Below are 27,851 nucleotides of genomic sequence, written 5' to 3'. Positions count from 1 at the left end.
ACCAGTTGGAGGTTTGAAAATCTTTTTGTTGTTTTGTTTATTATATAATAAGTTTTGACCTGTAAATTCTAGATATTCTACAGATTGCCAAGAATGGCTTTACCTTAAGGCACAGTCTAACTGTGGAGACTTTATGCCACCAATAGCATGTTTAATTGTTTGACATGCTTGGATCCGAGTCAAATACTAGTAGATATTTTAATTACATTATTTGGAAATTATAAAACCCTATAGAACTCCAGTCTTGAATCAAAAGCCCACATTGACTTCAGGAACATTTTTGTGTTTGAATAAATTGTTAAAGTGACTTTTTCCTTGACAGGGTGACTTTACAAGGACAGGAGAAAGGAAGTTAGCAGGAGTTATGAAAGATGGTGTTAACTCGGCAAATAGGTATTACCTGAATCGATTTAAGGATGCTTATAGGCAAGCTGTTATAGGTAAGGAACATAAATGCCTTTCTCTCTCTCAAATTTGTTATTCTTTCTGTGACTAACCTTTTACAGTAACCAACTTCATTAACATAGTTCATATGTTGTATAATATATTTGTGTCTCTGTGTTGAACATCTTACCCAATAAATCAAATTTTTACAAGATTAGAATTTTTTTTTAATATTTTATTTATTTATTTGGCTGCATTGGGTCTTAGTTGCAGCATGTGGGACCTTCGTTGCGGCATGCAGGATCTTTCGTTGCAGTGCACGGGCTTCTCTAGTTGCGGCATGCAGGCTTCTCTCTAGTTGCGGTGTGCGGGCTAAGTAGTTGTGGCGTGCAGGCTTAGTTGCCCCATGTCATGTGGGATCTTAGTTCCCCGACCAGGGATTGAACCCGCGTCCCCTGCACTGGGAGGCGGATTCTTTTTTTTTTTTTTTTTTTTTTAATATTTATTTGTTTGTTTTGGTTGCACTGGGTCTTAGTTGCGGCAGGTGGGCTCCTTAGTTGCGGCTCGCCGGCTCCTTAGTTGCAGCACGCAGGCTCCTTAGTTGTGGAATGCGAACTCTTAGTTGTGGCATGCATATGGGATCTAGTTCCCTGACCAGGGATCGAACCCGGGCCCCCTGCATTGGGTATGTGTAGTCTTATCCACTGCGCCACCAGGGAAGTCCCTGGAAGGCGAATTCTTAACCACTGGACCACCAGGGAAGTCCCTACAAGATTAGAGTTTGACACATTTTTTAGGCTGGAGCAGCAAAAGAAACCGCTCATTTCCATGCGTATTTGTCAATTTGTTATTCATGTGACAGAAGGCAGGGTTGAGGCTCCTGGAGTATGGAATAAGGTGCCCTAAAACCTCATCAACTAAAAACTCCATATTCTATTTGTTTTCCCATTACTCAAGGCTGAGAGAGAAAAACGCGATGATTTTCTTTCTTTGTATAATGTTTATCATGTGTTCTTGCTATGGACAAATATAGCATCCTTTCTTATAAGCATGATTTAACAGGGTATTAGGGTATCAGATTTAGTGATTATCCTAACCAATTCCTATCACTATTTAAGAAAAGAAATGGAGGGTAGATTGCCCAGTGGAATTCATGCCTTGGCATATTTTAACTTCAATTTTCATGAAAGTATTACCTTTTAGGATTAAAGTAAATGTAGAGTATTCTGGATTAGAATCAAATGTAACAGCTTGTCATATGGTCTCTAAGAATATTTTTTAAATCCTATTTTTTTAACCTGATTATTTATTATACATGAAATAGTAGGGCCTATGCATAGACAATTGAGGAATTTGAGAAGACTGGTGTAATTAAGTTTGGTTCATTTGCCACACATAGGGTGCATGCTGATAGGAAAATTGGATTTTAGCAGTTTATTCGAGGAAAAATAAGATGCCTTTCTTTCTGTTGGTTGATCTAGCGCCTCAGTTATGTCATTGAGGAGGCATGTTCTGTTCCTCTCTCATTTTGACGATCAGTCGCATCGGCTTCATCCTCACCCTGAAGCTGCATCTTTTCAAGTTTAAGAGAGAGGGGCCAGTAGCGGTCTGGGCTTACTGCTTCCCTGTAAAGGGCCAGTGGTTGGCAGATCTCTCCCAGAAGCCTCCTCCAGTCTTGCAGTCCCGAACAAGCACAGGGAATGGGATTACAATGATTCTGTTAAGCCTTGAGCTGCATGCTGTACCAGGAAGAAGTTAGCTTGTCTGTTCAGTCCTTTGCCCATTTTAAAATTGGCTTATTTGTCTTTTTTGGAATTCTTTTGTGGAATTCTTTATATATTCTTGGATACAGGTCCCTGATCAGATAGATGATTTTTAAATATTCGCTCCTATTCTATGGGTTGCCTTTTAATTTTCATGACATTGTCCTTTGAGACACAAAAGTTTTTAATTTTGATGGTGTCCAGTTTGACTATGTTTTTTCTTTTGTGGCTTGTGATTTTAGTTTCATATCTAAAGAAAACCATGCCTAGTCCAGGGTCACAAAGATTTATGCCTATGTTTTTTTAATGAGTCTTACTATTTTAGGTCTTGTATTCTCTTTTGCTTTTTAAAAATGCATTAGTAAACTAAGAAGATGATAGATATTAACACTTTCTACTCTAGATTTGATGCAAGGCATTCCGGTGACAGAAGATCTTTATTCCATATTTACCAAGGAGAAAGAGCATGAAGCTTTGCATAAGGAAAATCAGAGAAGCCACCAGGAACTAATTAGTCAACTCTTACAAAGTTACATGAAGTTACTGCTGCCTGATAATGAAAAGTTCCATGGGGGCTGGGCCCTCATTGACTGTGACCCCAGGTGAGTTGGAGTGGTGTCCTGGTAACTAACGTGCTTTCTGATGCTGCTAATTTGTCCTAATTATTGCTAGCAATTGCCCATAGAGCTGTGGGCGTGGATGCATAGTTCATGGCAGTTCTCAAATACATGGCTGGTACTAAGGCAAGCTAAGGCACTCACCTTGGCCATAAAATTAAGGGGGCACTAGCAATATTTGATTTTTTAAAAACCCAAATTGTGAAACTACAGTTCAAAGCTTGTTTTGTGAGTTCTCCTCTGCCCCCAACCCCACTCCATGCCCCAGAATCTAGGTTTATTGTATTAATGCACAAAGGTGAGTGTACCAAGAGGTTTAATGATGCTAGTTACTTTGGGTTGTAAAGTGGTCCTGGTCTTTCATAAAATAAATAGGCCAACTAATACTTAACGTTCTTTTTTAAACAAAAACCATGCAGTTTCAAGTGGTTCTTTAAAATATCAACTGAATGGCAGGATCCAAATTTATCCACCAGATTGAATGCTTGCTTTCAGGCTAAAATCTAAAATTATAATTTTCAATATTACGAATCAGAAACACTTCAGAAAATTCTAGACCAAGCTCTGAGAATAAAAGGCTCTATTTAGATTTTATTTTACATTTCATATGTTTTTAATAAAAGGGGCTTAAAATAAGCTTGAAAGAACAATAGGACGCAAGGTAGTATACATATATTAAAATGAGTAAAAGGCAACATTGACTGTAGATTCATAGGGAAACCTTCCGTGACTTTAATTCCATGGATTATTTCGCTTTGATAGTTAGTATTATATGTATGGATGCAATTTTTGGACTCTTAAAAATGAGGTTTTCCTCACACACAACTTAGCAGAAAATTTCTGTGCTCTTATAAGCCATTTGGTAAAAAATTTTTATTCATGTACGTTAGTTGTTTTTAAAATAGCAGTCCAACTTAATGCAGCACGAAACAAACAAAAACTCCCAAAAGGTAGTACTTTTAATTCCCATTCAGAAATAACTGCAGGTATCACATCTGCATTTTGCTTGAGTTTTAACTTTGCACTTCACTTTTTTGAAGGTGTCGTGATTGTCAATATCATTTTCCTTAAATCAAGTGTTTTGGGTTTTTTAAAATTATTCTTATTTTTGGCTGCGTCGGGTCTTCGTTGCTGCGTGCGGGATTTTCTCTAGTTGCAGCGAGTGGGCGCTGCTCTTCGTTGCGGTGCGCAGGCTTCTCATTGGGTGGCTTCTCTTGTTGCAGAGCACGGGCTCTAGGCGCGCGGGCTCTAGAGTGCAGGCTCAGTAGTTGTGGCGCACAGACTTAGTTGCTTTGGGGCATGTGGGATCTTCCCGGACCAGGGCTCGAACCCGTGTCCCCTGCATTGGCAGGCGGATTCTTAACCACTGCGTCACCAGGGAAGTCCCAAGAACTGTCCTTCTTATTAGAGATAGTTTGTGGTTATCATTCTTTCTAACACTGCTAAGATTTCTTTAAATTTGCTACTGGTATTTATCTTCATTTGCAAGGCTTAAAGATTTTCCAGATGGTGGATAGTTTTCCCTTCTCTTGAAGGGAGATGTTTGGAAACCTGCTCTTTGGCTCTCTGAGTTTGCTATAGAGCCTTTGTACAGTCCGTCTACTGAGCCAGAGATGTGGACCCAGAACAGGCAGCCCCTGGTGGAGGACAGCAAGAGGTAGCTCTGGGAATGGCTTTGGGGGCTCAGGTCCCCAGACAGCCAGCGGTGAGTTCAGCCCCTTGGGCTTGTGGGCTTCAGCCGTCAGCACCTGTCTGCCTCAGGCTGTGTGTGTGGTTTTAAAAAACATCTTTATCAAGATGTTATTCATATAGCATACAATTCGCCCATTTAAAGCGTACAATTCAGTGTTTTTTAAAATATTCACAGAGTTGTGCAACCATCACTTTGGTCAGTTTTAGAACATTTTTATCACCACAAAGAGAATCCGCATACTCTATCCCCACCCTCACCCCCTAAGCAACCACTGATCTATTGATACTTCTGTCTCTCTGGACTCGTGTATTCTGGACACTTTATATAAATGTAATCATGTAATATGTGGCCTTTGTGACTGGCTTCATTCACTTAGCATAATGTTTTCATGGCTCATGGGCGTTGTGGCGTGTATCAGAACTTCATTCCTTTTTATGGCTGAATAGTATTTCATTGTATGGATAGATCACATTTTGTTTATTCAGTCTTCCTTTGGGCATTTATGTTTCCACCTTCTGGCTATTCTGTTGTAAATAGTGATGCTGTGAATACTCATGTGCAAGTTTTTGTTTGAGCACCTGTTTTTCTTTTGGGTGTATACCTAGGAGGGGAAATTGCCAGGCCACATATAATTCTATGCTTAACTTTTGAGAAACCACCAAACTATTTTCCACAGTGGCTGCACCATTTTACATTCCTACCAGTAATGTAGGAGGGTTCCAGTTTTTCCATGTCCTCACCAACACTTGTTTTCCATGGTTTTTTATTGTAGTCATCCTAGGGGGTGTGAAGTAGTATCACATTGTGGTTTTGATTTGCAATTCCCTAGTGACACATGATGTTGAGCTTTTTTTTTTCTTGTGCTTGTTGGGCATTTGTATGTCTTCCTTAGAAAAATGTCTATTCAAATCCTTTGCTCATTTAAAAAATGGGGTTGTGTGTCTTCTTGTTGTTGAATTGGGCTACATGTTTTTTTGTAAATAAAGTTTTACAGGAACCAGGGCTAGGATTAGGGTGAGGCAAGTGAGACAGGGTTGTACAGGTTGCAGGGTCAGATCCTATCTTTATTTGAAATGTTGATGTTTTGTTTATCATGATATGTTTGCATTAATTTTGATTTTTTAAAAATATTGCACTAAAAACTTACCTTGATGGCTGAGTTTTTTTGGCATCCCCTTAAATTTTGCGCCAGGGACCAGTGCCTCACTCACTTCACTGCAATCACCGCCCTGTTTAAATACCTGGCAGAAAAAGTTACAAATGCTCCGTCCTGCGCAGCTCAGCAAGAATGGCTGCCGTTCCCTTTTTCTTTACCTCCCAGCACCCCAGCTGGAACTGTCCAGCACAGCTTTGTGCCGTTTGCTTGGTTTCTGCCCTCCTTCGTGCTTACCCGGTGCCCACCCCCGGCCCCGAGCCTTTTTCCGTTAAACCCTGAGCACAGCTCAGTTTATTCCCCGCGGACAGCCCCTGGCGCATACAGATCAGGCCTCTCAGGCCGTTCTGTGTCCTTTCCCTTCCAAGCGGCCGCAGCGGCTGCAGGGAAAGCTGACTTGAATGACAGCCGATAAGCGCCGCCTGGCGCGCTGCGGCCGGGGGAGGAATCTTTAATGTGACGGGAAATCGGCGGTACCGTCCAGGTGCCCTTCAGCATCAGCACAAAGCCAACTCTTTATTTTGTCCAACTCGGACTCACTTTTTCTTACACCGAGAGCACATGACCACTTGCACCCGCATTAGTGGACTAGTGAGGCGCGCTGCAGCCCGCCCGCTAGCAGCCCTCCGGCCAGCAGGGATGGCCCTTCGCAAAGGCGTGCGTGCGCTCTCACGGGAGCCGGGCTGGGGGCTCAGAGCCCGCGGCCACCTCGGCGCCCCTCTCCGCCGGCCCGGGAACCCGCCCTGCTCGCGGCGAGGGCGGTGCCGGACCGGCCGCGCATGTGCACTGGGCGCGCGCCGCGGCGGAGGCGGGCGGCGGAAGCGGGCTGAGGTTCTGGGCGTGACCCGGCGCGGCCGCGCTGCAGTTGCCGCAGTCGGCGCAGTCGCTGCAGGTGTTGGCTCTGCTGCTGGTGGCTCTGACTGAGCTTCGACTCGTGGACGGACGGACGGACAGACTGACGGGATGCCGCGCTCCCACCGGCCTCCTCCGACCGCCCAGCGGCAGGCGAACGCCACGGGCAGTGCCGCCGGCAACGCCGCCGAGCCCAAGCCCGAAGGCGGCAGCCTGGCGACGACTTTCAAGATTTTTCTCCTTTTTGCAGGACTTATGGTTAAAGTTCCCGTGGGGTTGTATTTTTCCTGTAAATTATTGCTTTTCCAAAGCCTCCTGTTAATGTCGCCTGATGACAGTGGCTTTTACGCGACCATTGTCGCGGTGGTGGGGCTGCATGTGGTGCTGGCGGTGTTCGTGTTCATCGTGTGGAAGGAGGGGATGCCTGACTGGTGGGAAGAGAAAAGCGAGTAGTGCAGCGCCCACTTCCCAGCTGCAGGCGCGGGGGCGGGGAGCCCTTAAAGGGGGTTTCTTGTTTTTCTTGTCCGTGTTTAAAAAAAAAAAAAAAAGTGTGGGTTTTTTGTTTTCTGGGTTTTTTTCTGTTTAAGTGGGGCGGAGGGTGGCGGGGAGGGAAATTAAGTATTTACTGCAGCTTATACATCGGTAAAAATGCGGGGGTGGGGGGGGAGGGCTGACATTTTTCTAGACTGCCTGTCACGTGCCAAGTGCTTTTCGTCCGGACAGGATGCTTTTGACCGAGATCATGTTTGACCGATGTAAATATTAGTGTCAAAATAGAAGCTAAGATAAAGTAACACTAATTAGTAGGGTTAGAATTTATTTCATATTACAATACGTGTCGTGACGTAATTTTTATGGCTTGGCTCAAGCGACAATTTTAAGAGTGCACGTAAGTACCAACGCGCACGACTAAATTACGTTTTACGTCGTTAGTCTGTGTTCTTCTCAGTGAGCCTACCAAAATCATAGAATTTATGGTTTTTTCTTTACCGTTGGTTGGTTATTGCTCATATTTTGGATCAATCTGTGTATTCATTGGGTTCTGGCTTCTGACCTAATTAGTTGTATTTTGGAGGCATATTTTTGGTGAAAATTGAGGTCAGTTTGTTATTTTAGATTAAGACTGTTAGAGTTCACGCTGCAGCAACGTGCTGCCGAGGTAAAATCCTGCACTTGAAGATCTTGGTAAAGTTGTCTCTGCAGTACCTGTTAAACAGTGACCTCATTCTTACGCAGATTATGTACGTGACTTAAATTCCATCTACAAGTGATTTTTTCTCCCTCCTGTTTTACATTTGTTTTTCAGTAGCATTTGGTAAGTCTTTGCAAATAGCTATGAAATTCTAAGGTAGAAATATCCACTCCAACAGTGGAATTTTGAGAAACAATGTAAGAGCGTGGATTAATTTTCACCTTTTGATTGGAAAAGCTGTTTTAATAGTAGATGAAAGTTTGAGTTCAGATTCTGCCCGTGTTATCTGTTGACTATGTATAGATTTTCTGTGTTGACCTTTTAAAAAAAATTAGTATGGTTTAATGGTTAATCAATATTCATTTAGTTTCTAACCCTTATTCTGATACTTGATTTTAGAGTGGAAATAAAATATGGCAAAATGGACTTAGAATAAGGAACTGTTTACTCATTCCTTAAAAGCTGAGTAAATCTGTAGTAAGAAAAATGCAAAGTAGTTTGGGCTGGGTTCCATTTTTGCACATAAACATTACATTTACGTAAAGTTCTTTCAAAGGATGCATTCTACATTGAGTGTAAAAATACCCTAAATGTGCAGTGTCATTTTGAAGGTTAGGTCATGTGAGATGATCTAGACAATTTCTCTTTTCTCAGCCTCACATTTTCCTTTCTTTCCAACCCTTACCCCCTCTACCATCATCCAATCCCCCGCCCCCATTACCCCATTTCCCCTGAGTGCTCTCTCCTCCTTGGCTACCTCTCTGAGAAGGGACCTCTTCTCAGCTCCAGTCCTTTCCTTCACCTACCCCACCTTCCTAAACTGGGTTCCTGGTTTTTCCGTTGTTTTTAATTCCCAGATGGATAGATTGTGTATATTTAACTTAAGAAGTGGGACTCATTGATTACTTGATTTTTTTCCCCACCCCAGCCCCTCCAATCTTTTATCATAAGTGGATCTGCTGTAGGAAAAAAAGGTAGATGAAAACAGAAATATTTAATTCCCTGTGTCATGTTTGTTTAGCCTCATTGATGCTACTCACAGAGATGTGGACGTGCTGTTACTGCTTTCTAACTCCGCCTACTACGTGGCCTAGTAAGTTGCTTATTGGTTTAAAGCTTTTACTTTTTTTTAATGCAAGTAAATTTCCTTTTTAGAATTTGTAACACAAAAAAGTTAAGAATCTAGTTTTGTTATTTATTTTAAGAAATTTCACTGAACCCCTTTACCTTACATAATTGTTACGTCACTCTGACTTCAGTTTGAAAATGTGCTTTATAATCAGTGTGTTTATATAATAGTGTTCTTTTAGTATTTTTTCCTATAGATCTCAAGTTTTGATGTATTCCACATATTTTTATTGTGAATGACCATATAGCATTGTTTTTATTACTATACCTTAGTTAAATGTTTCCCCATTGTTAGGCATTAAAATACTTCCATCTTTTTTGCTATTATGAATGATACAGCTGTCTATGTGCAGATAATTGTGTGTGTGTGTGCACATGCACTTCTCTGATTATAAGGGTATGATGAATTATGACTTTTGTGCCTTATTGCAAGATTGATCTCCAGAAAGACTACCAGTTAACAATGCCACTAGCAGAAATACAAGTACTTCCTCATAGCCTTACCAGAATTGAGGTTTATTTTTTTCAAATACATATTCACTTTCTTTTTGGCCTTGTGTGAATTGTCATTTTTCAGTCATTGGCCCAGGTGCCTACTGGCACTGATCATATGGATTTTTCATTCTTGATTTTGGATATCAGATTTATCTGCTGTATCAGGAATACATAGCTTCAGTATATGTATGTGTTTTTCTCTCCTTTTAGATTAAGGTTTAGGTTTGTTGGTTTGATTTCTTTTAGTGTAAGATGTATAAACTGATTTTCCTTTAGGTGTTGAACTATATATTTATGTGTGTGTATATATATATATATAAAATATTCATCTCATTTCATCTAGTTTTTAAAATATTTTTAACTCTACCCCAGAATGTATTGTGCTGTGGAAGATTTTAACTGCATAGTAGTTGCTGCTATTATACCTCAGCTGACAAGCCAAATATGCTTTTGATTTTATTCCTCTTCTTACTCTCTTTCCCTTTGTCTAGTTATGATGATGAAGTTGACAAAGTAAACCAGTATCAACGACTAAGTTTAGAAGACCTGGAAAAAATTGAAATCGGTAAATTTTAACATACTAACCAAGTCATAGAAAGCAAATATTGTTTCTTCTAAGAGTGGGTCATTATTTAAGCACGTGGTATAACATCTTATTGGAATCCGAAGGGGATAGTCTAAGTAGTACATTTCTTAGGATTCCCTTCTGATTTTGAGAGATTAGTGATGGATATAGTCTAATAATAACTATATTTCTTTCATTACTTGCCTTGTGAAGATTAACCCTGGGATCGAGACAGTTTAAATATTTGAGACTGAAGAATTTTTATTTATAATCTCATGAAACCAAATCATGATAAGCATGTGCTCTCATTTAGATTATGAAGAAAAAAGTGCTAAATAATTGATGAATGTTTGTCAGTCTTTTGAAGATACAGAAGAAAGTGAAAGTTATGTGAAAGATTTACATGTATTCATTTGGGTCTTTAGGTCCTGAACCCACTCTTTTTGGTAAGGCAAAGTTCTCCTGCATGCGACTGCACTACAGATATAAAGAAGCAAGTGGCTATTTCCACACCTTGAGAGCTGTAATGCGCAATCCAGAAGAGGATGGAAAAGGTAATGGAGAGAGATGAAAGTATTCAGTGATAACTTTTTCTCTGCTCGTATAAGCCCAAGTGGACTTGGGGACTGTACATACCCAATACCAACTGAATGATCCAGGAAAATAGCTTTGTGATTTGAGATCTTGAAATAGCAGCTTTGTTCCCAGCAATGCAGAGACATTATTTGAACTGATGATGTAGTCTGGGGCAAGGGAATCTATTATGGGAATTCTCAGTGTGTTTGGCCATATGGGTGTCGTGGCTTTTCCTACCACACATGCCTCTCATGGATAGTAGTCAGAGACAACACCTGTCTTGTTCACGGCTGTTATCTCAGCATCTAGCAGTGTTTGGACAGATGAGGGTTTCAGAATAAACTTCTTAATTCCAATCGATTTGGTTCTTTTGTTCTTTAGTCTTCTGTTAAAATTTTAGAACATTTTGAATTAGTGAGGGGAGTGATGAACAAGTAGCATTTTTCTGTAAATTGTAACAAATAAACTTGTATTTAACTACAAGATTACAAATTTCATTTGGAGTTCTGAGTTAGAACTGCTAATTTTTAAGTATGTTTTTGGAGAAACTGGCAAGCACTTATATTTGGGTTTCAGATACCCTTCAGTGCATTGCAGAGATGCTGCAGATCGCCAAGCAAGCCATGGGATTCGATGTGCCTGTAATAGAGAAAAAGCTGGAGAGGTAAGTGTACTACTCTGATAGTAATGTCTTTATTCTTCAGAGAAAATGAAAGTTTTACTTCTTTTAAAGTATTTGCAAAAGGGAGAGAAATCGCATTATGATACTGTGTCGGTATTTAGAGGGAGAAGTATCATATCTTTGGGGATCAGAAAGTAATAATTTTGTTTAAATTATGGCCATGGGACTTCCCTGGCGATCCAGTGGTTAAGAAAGACTCCGTGCCTCCACTGCAAGGGGCCGCTGGTTCGATCCCTGGTCAGGGAACTAAGATCCTGGATGCTGCTCGGCGTGGCCAAAATAGTAATAATAATAAATAAAATAAATTATGGCCACAAGTGATATATTTTCAAACGCTTAAATATACTCTTAAGAGAAGGAACATTCAAATTTAAATAACTTTTTAGAGAAAATAACCAGCCAGTATGTTTTAAACACTAGGTTTTTGAATTTTGGAAAAGAATGCCTATAAACAGATTATTTTACATTTAAAATCTGTGGGTTTTCCATCTAATGAGCAGGTTTTAAAGTCCACATTCCACTAGAAAAGAGAGTCATTTGGTCATCTAGAGGAAAATTGTCTTCTGTTAGAAATAATTATTTCAGTAGCTCTTTTTTTTTAATTGAATGAGATTATTTAAATTTTATATAATCTATAAAGAGCTACTATAAAGTAGCTCTTTAACATCATAATTTTTATGAAATATTCTCATGACCAGTAATCTTGCATGACCAAGTGTGGAACCAGTGTACTAAGACGTGTGGTAAATAGCACTGACTTTTTTATTTATAGCAGCCATGAGGGATGCCAGAGAAGAAAACACTAAGTGCAGTTATGTTAAATGTCCCAAGTCTTCTAAAATAAATCCAGGTGGCCCACAGGAAACATAAGGAAACGGCGTTCTTTCCCCTCCCCACTCTACCTGAATTCAGCAAAATTGGAATGTGTAGACACTTTAGTTAAGATGCTGTAGATACCTGTCTATAGTTAGTGTTGCCTTTGCTGGTGGTTTAGATTGCTGATGTGGTGGATCTGTGCTGCCCCAAATTGTAGCCAGTCACCACATACGACTGTGGAGCCTTTGAAATGGGACTAGTCTAAATTTTGGGTGTGGGGTTTTTCTGGAAACATTTATTCTCAGAATAAGGCAAAAGCAGAGGTTGAGGCTACTGTTAGGAGGCTTCCCTCCCCTCCTCCATTACCTCCCTCTCCTCCCTGAGTGCCAAAGAACTCAACATAATTCATCTAATTACTGTGAAGCGCTTCATTAATGTAGGACTAAAATATTGCAGATGTAGTGTTTCCACAGGGTGGTTCTTCAGTGCACCAGGTGGCCTGCTTGAGAAAGATGACAGCACATGCGGGAGATGTCTGTGGCCTGCTTGCTGAACTTGGGGTTAAAGTCACACAGCCGGGCCACCCATTCCATTCGGTGCCTGGGGGTGACTTGTCAATGTCACTTACAAAGGCTTCTGCTGCCCTGTTGTAAAATATAAAATACTATGCATTGGCTGTTCCAAAGACTTAGTTTAAGAAAGATTAAGATATCTGATTAATCATCTCTTAATACTGATTAGTTGAAATGACGATATTTTGTATGTAAAATTGTATATAGCTCACATTTGTATTGGACATTAATGTTCTTGCATTAAGTCCAAGGGGTTATCTGGGTTTATCATTTAGCAGTGTACTGTTTTTAAGAAATTGGGGCCAATTTAAATAAGAGTTTTCACTTACATTAATAATTGGAACTGGTATACTGGATTCCATGGGAAATTAACTTTTTTCTTTTCTAATTTGTAGGAAGAGCAGTAAACCTCATGAAGACATCATTGGCATCAGATCTCAAAACCAAGGCTCTTTGGCCCAGGGAAAAAAATTTTTAATGAGCAAATTTTCATCTCTAAATCAAAAAGTGAAACAGACCAAATCCAATGTAAATATTGGCAATCTACGAAAGCTAGGAAACTTTACAAAACCTGAAATGAAAGTTAACTTTCTAAAACCAAACTTAAAAGTAAATCTTTGGAAATCAGATAGTAGTCTTGAAACCATGGAAAACACTAGTGTGATGGATAATAAACCCCAGGCAGAGTCAGATGGGGAAATGTCTTCAGATAATGACTCATACCACTCTGATGAATTCCTTACAAATTCCAAGTCTGATGAAGACAGGCAGCTAGCTAACTCTTTAGAGAATGTAGGGCCAGTAGACTATGTTCTTCCTAGTTGTGGTATTATTGCTTCAATACCTCGATTAGGCAGTCGATCCCAGTCTATTAGCAGCACTGATATTAGCATTCATGTTCCTTCAGAGGTTACTATTGCTCATGAAAGTGGGCTTGAAAAAGGCTATGAGTCTTCTTTGAAGAAAAGTCCTTCTGCTGACAACATACACACATTGACTGGCTTTGCCAAGCCCGTGGATATTTATTGCCACAGATTTGTTCAAGATGCACAAAACAAAATGACCCAGCTATCAGAAACCAGGTCTGTTTCTCAGCAGGCTAGTGAGGAAGGAAATCAAATGACCAATCAAGTTTCTAACGAAGAAACTCAATTTGAATCGGCGGAACAGATACCTTCTCGACCATCTCAATTAGATGTGTCTTTTTCTGCAGCAGGCCCTCAGCTTTTGTCAGTTGAACCAGTGCATTCAGTCGTATCTCAAAAGACCCCCGGCTCCGAATCTGGCACACTTGAACTTGAGAGAGGGCTTCACGTAACTCCTTCTCCTTCAGAGAGCTGTAGCAGCAGAGCAGTCTCTCCCTTTGCAAAGATTCGAAGTTCCATGGTCCAGGTTGCTAATATTACCCAAGCTGGATTAACCCAGGGGATAAGCTTTGCAGTGGCAAAGGTTCAGAAGAGCCCTGCAGAACCTGAAGGAGTTAATGAAGTCCAGCAGAATGAACTTAAAAATATGTTTACTCAATGCCAGACACGAATAATTCAGATTTAGTTTTTAGCCACACAGAATCCTGTGGCTTTTATTTAATCCAAAAAAAAGGTGTCATATAACCTGTACTGTCTTTGAATCTAGGGATCACAAATTCTAATTATGTTTATTTTGGCAAGGTTTTAAAAGGAGACTGAACCTGAGCAGATTTCCAAATCTGAGAGCTAGGACAGTGGAAGTGCATCATCCTATAGAATGTGTAGACCTAAGTAAGTAGCTTATACACTACAGAGCAGTTTGTCTCTTTAAAAGTAATTCAGGAATAGATTACTTTGGGACGTTAATAACCTGAACCTTTTTTGGAGTGGGGTGGGTGGGTAGAATGTATGAAGTATACACAAAGGGTGGACATGGATCCATTTAGGTGATTAGCATTTTTCATAACTTGTTTTTCTGTTTGTCAGTTCATTTCTGTGTGTTTCCTCTACAAGGTAAATACTTAGTTTTTAGTGACTTCAAAGTGTTACTAGTATGGTGAAGCATTTTAATATAAAAACTGTTGGTTTAAGTTTTTGATGGCTTAACCATTCCCTATAAAGAGTTAATTGAGGGCTAATGGCGTTACAGTCAAGAAATGAATGCCCATTTGATCCTAATTTTCCCCACATTCTACTTAAATTTAAAATACTGCTACCTTGTACACCCCAAAGTCTAGGAGCATTAAGACTTGTCAGTCATAAAACCTGAGCTGTCAGATGTGAACACCAGCACCTATTAATTTTGCTCTCTTTTCAGAAATGTTAAGAATGTATACATATTGGATACTGGTAATGTTTGAAAGAAGTCTTTCTTTCAAGTTGTAATTTTTTGCAGGGGGCAGTCCATAACATCCTGTGTAGACGAGCACAACTATTGAAAATTTAGTCTGAAGCACAACTGTGCTAAAACTTTAGGTTTTATGACTGTAACCTTGACCACGTGGAACCAGGGCCTTGTCTGTAAGCCTATACAGTAAGAAAGTTGCACACCTTATTCCAAACAAGTCATTGGTTTGTCTGATATCTTTAGAGCCTTACTCTGTTGAAATGATTCTCAGCTAAATATTATGTCTGTTGTAACTTTGATATTTCCACTTTTGTTATTTATTAATGGTATCTTTTTTGAAGTGTCAGATGTTGTGACTATTTAAAATAAAATATCATTATAATTTAAAGTGACAATGTCTATGAGAATTCCTTGAATAATATTTTGAAGATAAAGGTTTGATATTTTATATCAGACTGAAGAATTTGGAAGCAAGGTAAGTTTGCCATAACTGAACACTTGGTCCCAGGCTTTCCTAATACTTTACTCTTTTGAAGTGTTTTCATGACTTTAAAAATGATGAAATGGATCACAAACCATCAAATTTTAAAAACCAAACATCGAAACAATGCTTTTTTCTCTTACCACCTTTTCTTGAAACTATTAGATGTCCTACAACATAAGAGAAAATAAAGTCAAGGTCAGGTGATAAAAGTATGTGTTTTAAGCTCCAAAGAAATTAGTTCCAAAGAGATTTTTGAAACCGAAAATTAAGGAATTAATTTTAAAACTAAAATTTAATTCCAATCAGGGTGATAATATATAGATGTCTGTTCAGTTTCCCGGTGCTTCAAATAGGATTAACATTGCATTAGAACAACAAACTTCAGTGTCCAAGGAGAAAAGGATTTCTGGAGCCCAGAGTACTAATTAATCTCTTACCTGAGTGGGACTTCAGAGGGAGGACACCATGCTGCACCACCTCTCATACTGAAGTTTACCTCTGGTAATGGTTTTCCACACAGAAGATCACATGGGGTGAGTCTCATAATTCATGAAAAACAGCCCAAAGTACTAGTAATTTAGGAAGTTTTATTTATTTGAAAGAGGGTTTTCCTTTCAGGGGAACTTCTCGGTAAGACCAAGCAAAGTATGTACTTCTCTTTGGTAAATTACAATTCACACTGGCACAATAAACACACAGTAACTCATCTACTCTGTTGAATTTTATTCCCACAAATCCAGTTGAGCCTTTGTTTTATTTCTAAAAGTTTAAGGAAGGTCTAATCTATCAGTTATAAAAATGAAAACCAGTTAGAATTCTAAATATAAACAGATTATTTACATTAGTTTATAAAAATAGATTTGAGTTTAGGAAAAGTTAAACAACTAGTAATTTTCACTTCAGCTCATGAGGCATAATAAATTCCTCCATTTTCAAGGCTGACCCTGTTTTCTTGGTTAGCAATGTCACTTTAGGCCTTGGGGGCCAGGGGGGGTGCAGAATTTAAGTAATCATTTAACTGATCTCTAATGTTTCCGACTAATTAAGTTACTGACTAAAAGAAACTAATCTTTATATATAACCAGTGATAGCTTAAAAGTAATGTTCTAACCTTTCCAAAGATTCTTGATGCTACTTATACTACTATACTGTATCAATTCGCTTTCTAGCTATGGATAATATTTTTATTCCTTTGAAAATTTGTATTAAAACTGTAATTTGTCTGGGGAAAACCTAACTACATACAGTTTTATCAGGGCATTCCTGGACTAGCAGATAATATTAGTTCATCTAATACATCTGGAACTAATTGATAAATTTATATAAAAAGTGCAAAATCCAATGTAATCACAGCAACTAAATGACATTTATTAAGGAAAAGAATTAAAAACCATTTTTTTCTAAAGAAGGCATTTTTTAAAAAGTTAAATAAATTTTGTCTTCTTCCTATTTGGGCAAAACAACTTCACAGGGCAGACAGCATTCCCTTAAGCGAGTCCATAAAACAGTGGTTCCCAAATACACTGGAGTGAAATGAGAAAAATAAGGACAATGTAGTGTATTTTCAAAAAGCTACATTTATTCCATTTAAAGGACTATCTCTTGTTCTGAGATTGTCCTTTTATGAAAAAAAAGGGTGATAATACAGTGACTTCTTTCAGATTACTTGGCAAAGTAAATTGGCAACTCTGTCAATCCCCACAATTTTTGGAAGTATTACTGGTCCATGAAACCCAAAAAGTCTGGGAACCACTGCCATTTAAAGACTTGTTTTGCATGTTGTTAACAACTGTTAAATGGAAAAAAGCTGTGGTCAGATGTCTGGGAAATAATATTACAGAATTTCACATGATCATGTGAATTATGGCAAGTATGCTCCATTCCCCAAACTTGGACCACTGTACACATTCACACCCACTGTTCATTGGAAAGACATAAAAATCTGAAGTGAACAATTCCTCTGACTTTGGAATTGCAACAATTTTCTTCAAATGATGTTGATGTTAGCATTTCAACAGAGTCTGGCCTATGACTTAGCCGAAGCTAAGGAAACTAAGGAAATGGTATAATCAGCAACATTATCAATATTAAACTTTTAATATCAAATACATTTTTGTACATTACTAATTTATATAATTATAAAACAAACTTCAAAAGCTCCATAAAATCAGTAAGGAAAAAGCCCTTACTGAATATTATATAAACTTTAGATGTTACCAGGTGTGATTTCAGGAAAAGACATTGGTTTTTTTTTTGATACAAATTATCTACAAAACAGTGTGGTATAAATGATATTTGAATTTTACAATAATGTGGCTACAATTTGCCCACTACTCTTTCATAGATGTCAGTACCTTCAAAGTTCATTTCCATTCACACATTTCTGCTGTTGAAGCCTGGTTCTTCTTAAAGACTCTAGCTGCTTTGCTCTTAGCCATCGTTCTCTTGACAGTGTTGTCTGACCAGCACTGAGAGATAGAAACCTGGTTTGAAATACAGAAACAAATTTAAGTCTAGACCTAGAATAATGACTTTTTTCTTTTTAAGACCTACTGGTTTGTAAGTTTTTTTTAATACTGTTGTGGGAGACAAGACCATCTGGTAACTACAGAACTGAAAAGCCAAGTCAGACTTCTACAAAGGAATACTTTAAGAGTCATATTTGGAGGGTGATTCCCTCTTTGAAGTGTGGAGAACAGGGAGCATGCCTGGTCCACTGAGGTGATCCCTGGCCACTGATTCCCCCTCAATGAGTCATTTCACAAGGGATTTTTAGAAGGAAAAAGTTCATTTCCATTTTTATAAGTCTGCCTCAGTTATCCTAAATAAGCAGATTTATCCACAGCTCACTGAAAAGGCAATCGTGGACATGTACACTCACCGAGCTACAATGAGCAACTGGTGGAGATCATCGGCAGTGATGCTCTGAGGATCGTTCTTGCGCATCTCCACAAAATCATCTTCAACTGCCTTTATCAAAACAGTAAATGAACTTTAAAATTATTCCTTATGAGGAAACGACATTTGCATTTTGTAGGGAAAAGGAAGGTAACATGGTGCCTTGCCTGATGTGAAAATGAGGAAGTCAGCCCTGCATCTTAGACAAATGAGGTAATATGGGTAAAAGGACTGAAAACCAAACTTTACACATAAGTTATACCACTGAGGAAAGTACTCTAAACAAAGTAACAAAACTCAAGATTCATTTGAGAACACCAGGCAAACAGATAAAAGCCAGCAACTTGCATAGCAAACATGATGCCTTTAAACACAGGGAAGAGAGATGTCAGCAAAAACCGCCAAGTAAGGACCTCTGAAAATCCTCACCACCATTAAAGGGAACAAGAACACTGGCAAAAATGATCAAAATCAGCTTCTTCAAAACTCTAGACATTAAGCAGATGCTTGAAACAATTCAGGGAGCATTTTTTCAAGAAAGGAAGAACAGTGACCTCTGAGACATTTAAATTTGCCCTATTCCTCTACCCACCTCCAAGCAGCCCTGAAAACAGACAGCCTGGCAACCACTGGAGAGGGCTGTGGGGCTGGAGCTCTGTCAAAGCACCATTTCCAGAGAACTGTCATTATTTGACTATCTGGTGGTTCCCAGGAAGAATCAATCCATTTGCAAGCCTGTCTTTATTTAACCTGACTTGGCACTTGCCCACTGTGAATAGCCTATTCCCCCAGAGAGTTTATCAAAAACAATCAGAAACAACTACTGATCATCTTAGCCGTCCCAGACATTGGGTAACAGTTGGGACAAACAGCAGGCTAACCAAAACCATTAAAAAGAAAATCTAGGGAATGAGAGAGATTGGTTCAAGACGGCAGAGTAGATGGACATGCACTCACTCCCCCTTGCGAGAGCACTGGAATCACAACTAACTGCTGAACGATCATCAGCGGGAAGACACTGGAACTCACCAAAAAAGATACCCCACAACCAAAGACAAAGGAGAAGCCACAATGAGACGGTAGGAGGGGCACAATCACAATAAAATCAAATCCCGAAACTGCTGGGTGGGTGACTCACAGACTGGAGAACACTTATACCACAGAAGTCCACCCACTGGAGTGAAGGTTCTGAGCCCCACGTCAGGCTTCCAACCTGGGGGTCCGACAAGGGAGGAGGAATTCCCAGAGAATCAGACTTTGAAGGCTAGCAGGATTTGACTGCAGGACTTCGACAGGACTGGGGGGAACAGACTCCACCCTTGGAGGGCACACACAAAGTAGTGTGCACATTGGGACCCAGGGGAAGGAGCAGTGACCCCAGGAGGGACTGAACCAGACCTACCTGCTAGTGTGGGAGGGTCTTGTGCAGAGGCGGGGAGCGGCTGTGTCTCACCATGAGGACAAGGACACTGGCAGCAGAAGTTCTGGGAAGTACTCCTTGGCGTGAGCCCTCCCAGAGTCTGTCATTAGCCCCACCAAAGAGCCCAGGTAGGCTCCAGTGTTGGGTCGCCTCAGGCCAAACAACCAACAGGGAGGGAACCCAGCCCCACCCATCAACAGTCAAGTGGATTAAAGTTTTACTAAGCTCTGACCACCACAGCAACAGTCAGCTCTACCCACCACCAGAGCCTCCCGTCAAGCCTCTTAGATAGCCTCAACCACCAGAGGGCAGACAGCACAACCAAAAAGAACTACAACCCTGCAGCCTGTGGAACAAAAACCACATTCACAGAAAGATAGACAAGATGAAAAGGCAGCAGGCTACATACCAGATGAAGGAAAAAGATAAAACCCCAGAAAAACAACTAAATGAAACGGAGATAGGCAACGCTGCAGAAAAAGAATTCAGAATAATGACAGTAAAGATGATCGAGGACCTCAGAAAAAGAATGGAGGAAAGATCGAGAAGATGCAAGAAATGTTTAACAAAGACCTAGAAGAATTAACAAACAAACAGATGAACAATACAATAACTGAAATGAAAAATACACTAGAAGGAATCAATAGCAGAATAACTGAGGCAGAAGAACAGATAAGTGACCTGGAAGACAGAATGGTGGAATTCACTGCTGCAGAACAGAATAAAGAAAAAAGAATGAAAAGAAATGAAGACAGCCTAAGAGACCTCTGGGACAACATTAAACGCAACAACATTCACATTATAGGGGTCCCAGAAGGAGAAGAGAGAGAGAAATGACCCGAGAAAATATCTGAAGAGATTATAGTTGTAAACTTCCCTAACGTGGAAAAGGAAATAGCCACCCAAGTCCAGGAAGCACAGAGAGTCCCAGGCAGGATAAACCCAAGGAGAAACATGCTGAGACACACAGTAATCAAATTGGCAAAAATTAAAGACAAAGAAAAATTATTGAAACCAGAAAGGGAAAAATGACACATAACATACAAGGGAACTCCCATAAGGTTAACAGCTGATTTCTCAGCAGAAACTCTACAAGCCAGAAGGGAGTGGCATGACATATTTAAAGTGATGAAAGGGAAGAACCTACAACCAAGATCACTCTACCCGGCAAGGATCTCATTCAGATTCGATGGAGAAATCTAAAGCTTCACAGACAAGCAGAAGCTAAGAGAATTCAGCACCACCAAACCAGCTCTACAACAAATGCTAAAGGAATTTCTCTAAGTGGGAAACACAAGAGAAGAAAAGGAGCTACAAAAATAAACCCAAAACAATTAAAATGGTAATAGGAACATAAATATCGATAATTACCTTAAACGTGAATGGATTAAATGCTCCAACCAAAAGACACAGGCTTGCTGAATGGATACAAAAACAAGACCCATATATATGCTGTCTACAAGAGGTCCACTTCAGACCTAGGGACACATACAGACTGAAAGTGAGGGGATGGAAAAAGATATTCCATGCAAATGGAAATCAAAAGAAAGCTGGAGTAGCTATACTCATATCAGATAAAATAGACTTTAAAATAAAGAATGTTACAAGAGACAAGGAAGGACACTACATAATGATCAAGGGATCAATCCAAGAAGATATAACAATTATAAATAGATATGCACCCAACATAGGAGCACCTCAATACATAAGGCAACTGCTAACAGCTATAAAAGAGGAAATCAACAGTAACACAATAACAGTGGGGGACTTTAACACCTCATCTACACCAATGGACAGATCATCCAGACAGAAAATTAATAAGGAAACACGAGCTTTAAATGACACAATAGACCAGATAGATTTAATTGATATTTATAGAACCTTCCATCCAAAAACAGCAGATTACACTTTCTTCTCAACTGCACATGGAACATCCTCCAGGATAGATCACATCTTGGGTCACAAATCAACCCTCAGTAAATTTAAGAAAATTGAAATCATATCAAGCATCTTTTCTGACCACAACACTATGAGATTAGAAATGAATTACAGGGAAAAAACCGTAAAAAACACGAATACATGGAGGCTAAACAATACGTTACTAAATAACCAAGAGATCACTGAAGAAATCAAAGAGGAAATCAAAAAATACCTAGAGACAAATCACAATGAAAACACGACAACCCAAAACCTATGGGATGCAGCAAAAGCAGTTCTAAGAGGGAAGTTTATAGCTATACAAGCCTACCTCAAGAAACAAGAAGAATCTCAAATAAACAATTTAACCTTACACCTAAAGGAACTAGAGAAAGAAGAACAAACAAAACCCAAAGTTAGCAGAAAGAAAGAAATCATAAAGATCAGAGCAGAAATAAATGAAACAGAAACAGAGAAAACAATAGCAACAATCAATAAAACTAAAAGCTGGTTCTTTGAGAAGATAAACAAAATTGATAAACCTTTAGCCAGACTCATCAAGGAAAACAGGGAGAGGACTCAAAAGAATAAAATTAGAAATGAAAAAGGAGAAGTTACAACAGACACAGCAGAGATACAAAGCATCCTAAGAGACTACTACAAGCAACTCTATGCCAATAAAATGGACAACATGGAAGAAAGGGACAAATTCTTAGAAAGGTATAACCTTCCAAGACTGAACCAGGAAGAAATAGCAAATATGAACAGACCAATCACAAGTAATGAAATTGAAACTGTGATTAAAAATCTTCCAACAAACAAAAGTCCAGGACCAGATGGCTTCACAGGTGATTTCTACCAAACATTTGGAGAAGAGCTAACACCCATCCTTCTCAAACTCGTCCAAAAATTGCAGAGGAAGGACCACTCCCAAGCTCATTCTATGAGGCCACCATCACCCTGATACCAAAACCAGACAGATACTACAAAAAAAGAAAATTACAGACCAATATCACTCATGAATATAGATGCAAAAATCCTCAACAAAATACTAGCAAACAGAATCCAACAACACATTAAAAGGATCATACACCATGATCAAGTGGGATTTATCCCAGGGATGCAAGGATTCTTCAATATACGCAAATCAATCAATGTGACGACACACCATATTAACAAATTGAAGAAAAAAAACCATATGATCATCTCAATAGATGCAGAAAAAGCTTTCAACAAAATTCAACACCCATTTATGATAAAAACTCTCCAGAAAGTGGGCATAGAGGGAACGTACCTCAATATAATAAAGGCCATATACGACAAACCCACAGCCATCATCATTCTCAATGGTGAAAAACTGAAAGCATTTCCTCTGAGATCAAGAAAAAGACAAGGATGTCCACTCTCACCACTATTATTCAACATAGTTGTGGAAGTCCTAGCCACGGCAATCAGAGAAGAAAAAGAAATAAAAGGAATACAAATTGGAAAAGAAGAAGTAAAAGTGTCACTGTTTGCAGATGACATGATACTATACATAGAGAATCCTAAAGATGTCACCAGAAAACTAGAAAACTACTAGAGCTAATCAATGAATTTGGTAAAGTTGCAGGATACAAAATTAATGCACAGAAATCTGTTGCATTCCTATACACTAATGATGAAAAATCTGAAAGAGAAATTAAGGAAACACTCCCATTTACCACTGCAACAAAAAGAATAAATACCTAGGAATAAACCTACCTACAGAGACAAAAGACCTGTATGCAGAAAACTACAAAACACTGCTGAAAGAAATTAAAGATGCTACAAACAGATGGAGAGAGAGACCATGTTCTTGGATTGGAAGAATCAATATTGTGAAAATGACTATACTACCCAAAGCCATCTACAGATTCAGTGCAATCCCTATCAAATTACCAATGACATTTTTTATAGAACTAGAGAAAAAAATCTTAAAATTTGCATGGAGACACAAAAGACGCCGAATAGCCAAAGCAGTCTTGAGGGAAAAAAACGGAGCTGGAGGAATCAGACTCCGTGACTTCAGACTATACTACAAAGGTACAGTAATCAAGACAATACAGTACTGGCACAAAAACAGAAATATAGATCAATGGAACAGGACAGAAAGCCCAGAGACAAACCCACACACCTATGGTCAACTCATCTATGACAAAGAGGCAAGGATATACAATGGAGAAAAGACAGTCTCTTCAATAAGTGGTGCTGGGAAAACTGGACAGTTACACTTGAAAGAATGAAATTAGAATACTCCCTAACACCATACACAAAAATAAACTCAAAATGGATTAGAGACCTAAATGTAAGACTGGACACCATAAAACTCTTAGAGGAAAACATAGGAAGAACACTCTTTGACATAAATCACAGCAAGATCTTTTCTCATCCACCTCCTAGAGTAATGGAAATAAAAACAAAAATAAACAAATGGGACCTAATGAAACTTAAAAGCTTTTGCACAGCGAAGGAAACTACAAACAAGACAAAAAGGCAACCCTCAGAATGGGAGAAAATATTTGCAAACAAATCAACAGACAAAGGATTAATCTCCAAAATATATAAACAGCTCATGCAGCTCAATATTAAAAAAACAAACAACCCAATCCAAAAATGGGCAGAAGACCAAATAGACATTTCTCCAAAGAAGACATACAGATGGCCAAGAAGCACATGAAAAGCTGCTCAACATCACTAATTATTAGGGAAATGCAAATCAAAACTACAATGAGGTATCACCTCACACCAGTTAGAATGGGCATCATCAGAAAATCTACAAACAACAAATGCTGGAGAGGGTGTGGAGAAAAGGGAACCCTCCTGCACTGTTGGTGAGAATGCAAACTGATACAGCCACTATGGAGAACAGTATGGAGGTTCCTTAAAAAACTAAAAATAGAATTACCATATGACCCAGCAATCCCACTACTGGGCATATACCCAGAGAAAATCATAATTCAAAAAGACACATGCACCCCAATGTTCACTGCAGCACTATTTACAATAGCCAGGACATGGAAGCAACCTAAATGCCCATCAACAGACGAATGGATAAAGATGTGGTACATATATACAATGGAATATTACTCAGCCATAAAAAGGAACGAAATTGGGGCATTTGTAGAGACGTGGATGCATCTAGAGACTGTCATACAGAGTGAAGTAAGTCAGAAAGAGAAAGACAAATATTGTATATTAACGCATATATGTGGAACCTAGAAAATGGTACAGATGAACCGGTTTGCAGGGCAGAAACTGAGACACAGAAGTAGAGAACAAACGTATGGACACCAAGGGGGGAAAGTGGCGGGGTGGTGGTGTGATGAATTGGGAGATTGGGATTGACATATATACACTAATATATATAAAATGGATAACTAATAAGAACCTGCTGTATAAAAAAATAAAATTCAAAAGTCACTGTGGAAAAAAAAAAAAACCAACAACCAAACCAAAAAAAAAAAGAGAAAATCTGGGGAATGAGATATCCTTAGGGGGATCTGGAGGGGGAGGAATACACATATATATGTATATATATATACACACACATATGCATATATATGTACAAATACATATATACACACACGTATATATACATCTATACACATATACATATACACACCCACACCCACACATATGTGTGTATATCTATCCCCGACCACCAGGAATTTAGAAGGTCACATGCATGCACAGGGCTGGGCACATGCTCAGAAGATCTGAGCCTGAGCAGGCAGGCCATAAGCTCTCACCGCTGAACAACCTTGAGGCTCTGTGCAAGCAGAAGGCAAAGGCTAGGGGGCAGCTGTAAACTGCATGGCTGAGTGTTAAAGGATTGCCCCAACATGCATACAGAGTCCCTTAGCTTAGACTGGGAGACTGCATCCAGGCATCTAAGGAAATTAAATTTCTATCCAATCACTGCCCACTGAGCTAACTGAGCCAAGACTTCAGTGCCCACATACAACTAAGAATACAGACTTTTAAAAATCAGTTCAGAAAAGTCACTAAACAACAAAGAGCAACAACAACAAACCCTGGGGGGGCAGGCGGGGAGGGGGCAGAATCTGCCAGAGCAGAGTTGCCAAATTATATTATTTAAAACACCTGGTTTGGGCTTCCCTGGTGGTGCAGTGGTTAAGAATCCGCCTGCCAATGCAGGGAACACAGGTTCGAGTCCTGGTCCGGGAAGATCCCCCATGCCGCGGAGCAACTAAGCCCGTGCACCACAACTATTGAGCCTGTGCTCTAGAGCCCGCGAGCCACAACTACTGAAGCCCGCGCTCTGCAACAAGAGAACCCACCCAATGAGAAGCTTGTGCACCACAACAAAGAGTAGCCCCCGCTCTCTGCAACTAGAGAAAAGCCCGCACGCAGCAACAAAGACCCAACGCAGCCAAAAATAAATAAAATAACTAGATTTAAAAAAAATCGTCTATAAAACACCTGGTTTTCAATACAAAAAGTAGGAGGAATGCAAAGAGACAAGAATGTGCAGTCCCCTTCATTGGAAAATAAGAAGTCCTTGAGGAAACTTAAATATTGGAATTACTACACAAAGACTTTAAATTAGCTATTTTAAATGTATTCAAAGAACTAAAGGAAACCATGAATAAAGAACTTTAAGTATGAGAATGATGTCTCACCAAAGAGAAAACACCAGTAAAGCGATAGAAATTACTTAAAAAGCAAACAGAAATTCTGAAGTTGAAAAATACAACTTAAATTAAAAATTCACTTGAAAGGCAGAAGAAAGATTCAGCAAATCTGTAGATAGGCTGACCAAAATTATCTGGTCTGTGGAACAGAAAGCAAAAAGAATGAGGAAAACTGAACAGAGCCTCAAAGACCTGTGGGACACCATCAAGTGTACCACATACATACATGGGAGTGCCACAGAGAAGAAAGGGGCTGAAAGAAACTTAAAGAAATAATGGTCAAAAACTTACCAAATGTCTTGAAAACTCCCCCCAAACGTGCATTAATCTGCACATCCAAGAAGCTCAATAAATTGCAAGTAGGATAAACTCAAAGAGATCCATACATAGACACATTACAGCTAAACTGTCAAAAGCCAAAGAGAGAATCTTGAAAGGACAAGAGACAAATGACTCATTGTGTACAAAGAACCCTCACTGGAAACTGACTTCTCAGAAAATCCAGAAGGCAGTTGGTGGACTTAAAAGTGCTGAAAGAACAAGCCTATGAACCAAGAATTCTACATCCAGCAAAATTAGTCTCCAAAAATTAAGGAGAAATTAAGACATTCCCAGGTAAGCAAAAACTGAGAATGTGTCACAAGCAGAGCTCCCCCATAAAAAATACTGAGAAATACGAAAGAGAGTTCTCCAGGCTAAAGTGAAAGTAACTTGGATCCACAAGAAGATCACTGGTAAAGGTAACTACACAGGTAAATATAAAAGGTAGTATAAATGTCTTTAAAGACAACTGCATAAAGCAATAATTATAAATGTGTTGACAGACATATCAATGCATAAAGACGTAATGTGAATGATAATAAAGCACAAAGGAGCAGAGAAGGAATGGAAGTATAAAGGAGCAAAGCTTTTGCATACTATTGTGATTAAACTGGCATAATCCTAAATTAATCCCAGATTATCATAGTTAAGATGTTAATGTAGCTCCCAGGGCAACTACTAAAGAAAAAAAATATGTCATAAAAGAAAAGACATGGAAATTAAAATTGTACACTAGAAATATCTATTTCAAACAAAAGAAGACAATAATGGAGGAAAAGAGGAACAAAAAAGACATATGACACAGAAAACAAATAGCAAGATTACCTTATCAGTAATTACAGTAAATGTAAATTGATTAAATATCCCAATTCAACATAGGGAAATCCTTTGTTTTAACCCAAACACACCTTGGTTATTTCATCAGATATGCTATAATCCAGGAACCTCAAAAGGGTCAGATAAATGCGGAATTTATTCAGCACAGAAGGCAGCACCGCAGAGAGAAGGCTGTTCATGTACTCCTCCATGTTTGGTGGAATTAGCTGTGGCTGTAAGTGGATCTGGCAGTCTGCCTAAAATGAGAAACAGTACACATTATTTTCCAAGTTCCTAAATCAATCTAGAATTTCAGGGGGATGCATCATCTCTATCAACCCCTAAGGGAATTAAATACAATTCATCATTAGGGGGAGGTCACTTTTTAATATTAATGTATATGCACTAGAACTATCTCAGCAATAATTACATAAGTTAGCCATTTCTTGGTCACTTATGTTTCCTCAATGGTGTCAGTAAACATATAAAAAGAGAGTGAATCTCTAAAAAGCAGCTAA

At 39.1% G+C, this 27,851-nt stretch overlaps 2 protein-coding genes across 11 annotated transcripts in view; one reads left to right on the top strand and one right to left on the bottom strand.

Annotated features, from left to right (window-relative positions):
• The window catches only part of INPP5F (inositol polyphosphate-5-phosphatase F), a 93,381-nt gene extending 78,218 nt beyond the window's left edge, over positions 1–15,163 (top strand). For 5 of the 6 annotated variants that reach the window (XM_061192714.1, XM_061192704.1, XM_061192705.1 and 2 more), the window contains 7 exons: positions 323–440; positions 2,551–2,749; positions 8,676–8,747; positions 9,769–9,842; positions 10,268–10,396; positions 10,995–11,082; positions 12,884–15,163. In XM_061192714.1, coding sequence (XP_061048697.1) covers positions 323–440; positions 2,551–2,749; positions 8,676–8,747; positions 9,769–9,842; positions 10,268–10,396; positions 10,995–11,082; positions 12,884–14,039 — 1,836 coding nt within the window. In that variant the 3' untranslated portion in view covers positions 14,040–15,163. Of the gene's footprint in view, positions 1–322; positions 441–2,550; positions 2,750–8,675; positions 8,748–9,768; positions 9,843–10,267; positions 10,397–10,994; positions 11,083–12,883 lie in introns of those variants that run through there. The other variant, XM_061192698.1, reaches the window with a different exon arrangement.
• A 689-nt stretch (positions 15,164–15,852) lies between these two features.
• Positions 15,853–27,851, bottom strand: part of MCMBP (minichromosome maintenance complex binding protein) — a 66,936-nt gene continuing 54,937 nt past the window's right edge. For all 5 annotated transcript variants that reach the window (XM_061192681.1, XM_061192682.1, XM_061192683.1 and 2 more), the window contains 3 exons: positions 27,426–27,590; positions 18,167–18,255; positions 15,853–17,768 (listed from right to left, as the gene is read on the bottom strand). In XM_061192681.1, the coding sequence (XP_061048664.1) occupies positions 17,642–17,768; positions 18,167–18,255; positions 27,426–27,590 (381 nt within the window). In that variant the 3' untranslated portion in view covers positions 15,853–17,641. The remainder of the gene's footprint in view (positions 17,769–18,166; positions 18,256–27,425; positions 27,591–27,851) is intronic.

The sequence above is a fragment of the Eubalaena glacialis genome, chromosome 1, assembly GCF_028564815.1.
Source record: "Eubalaena glacialis isolate mEubGla1 chromosome 1, mEubGla1.1.hap2.+ XY, whole genome shotgun sequence".
NCBI classification, from domain to species: domain Eukaryota; kingdom Metazoa; phylum Chordata; class Mammalia; order Artiodactyla; family Balaenidae; genus Eubalaena; species Eubalaena glacialis.
This window is presented reverse-complemented; position numbering and strand designations above follow the sequence as displayed.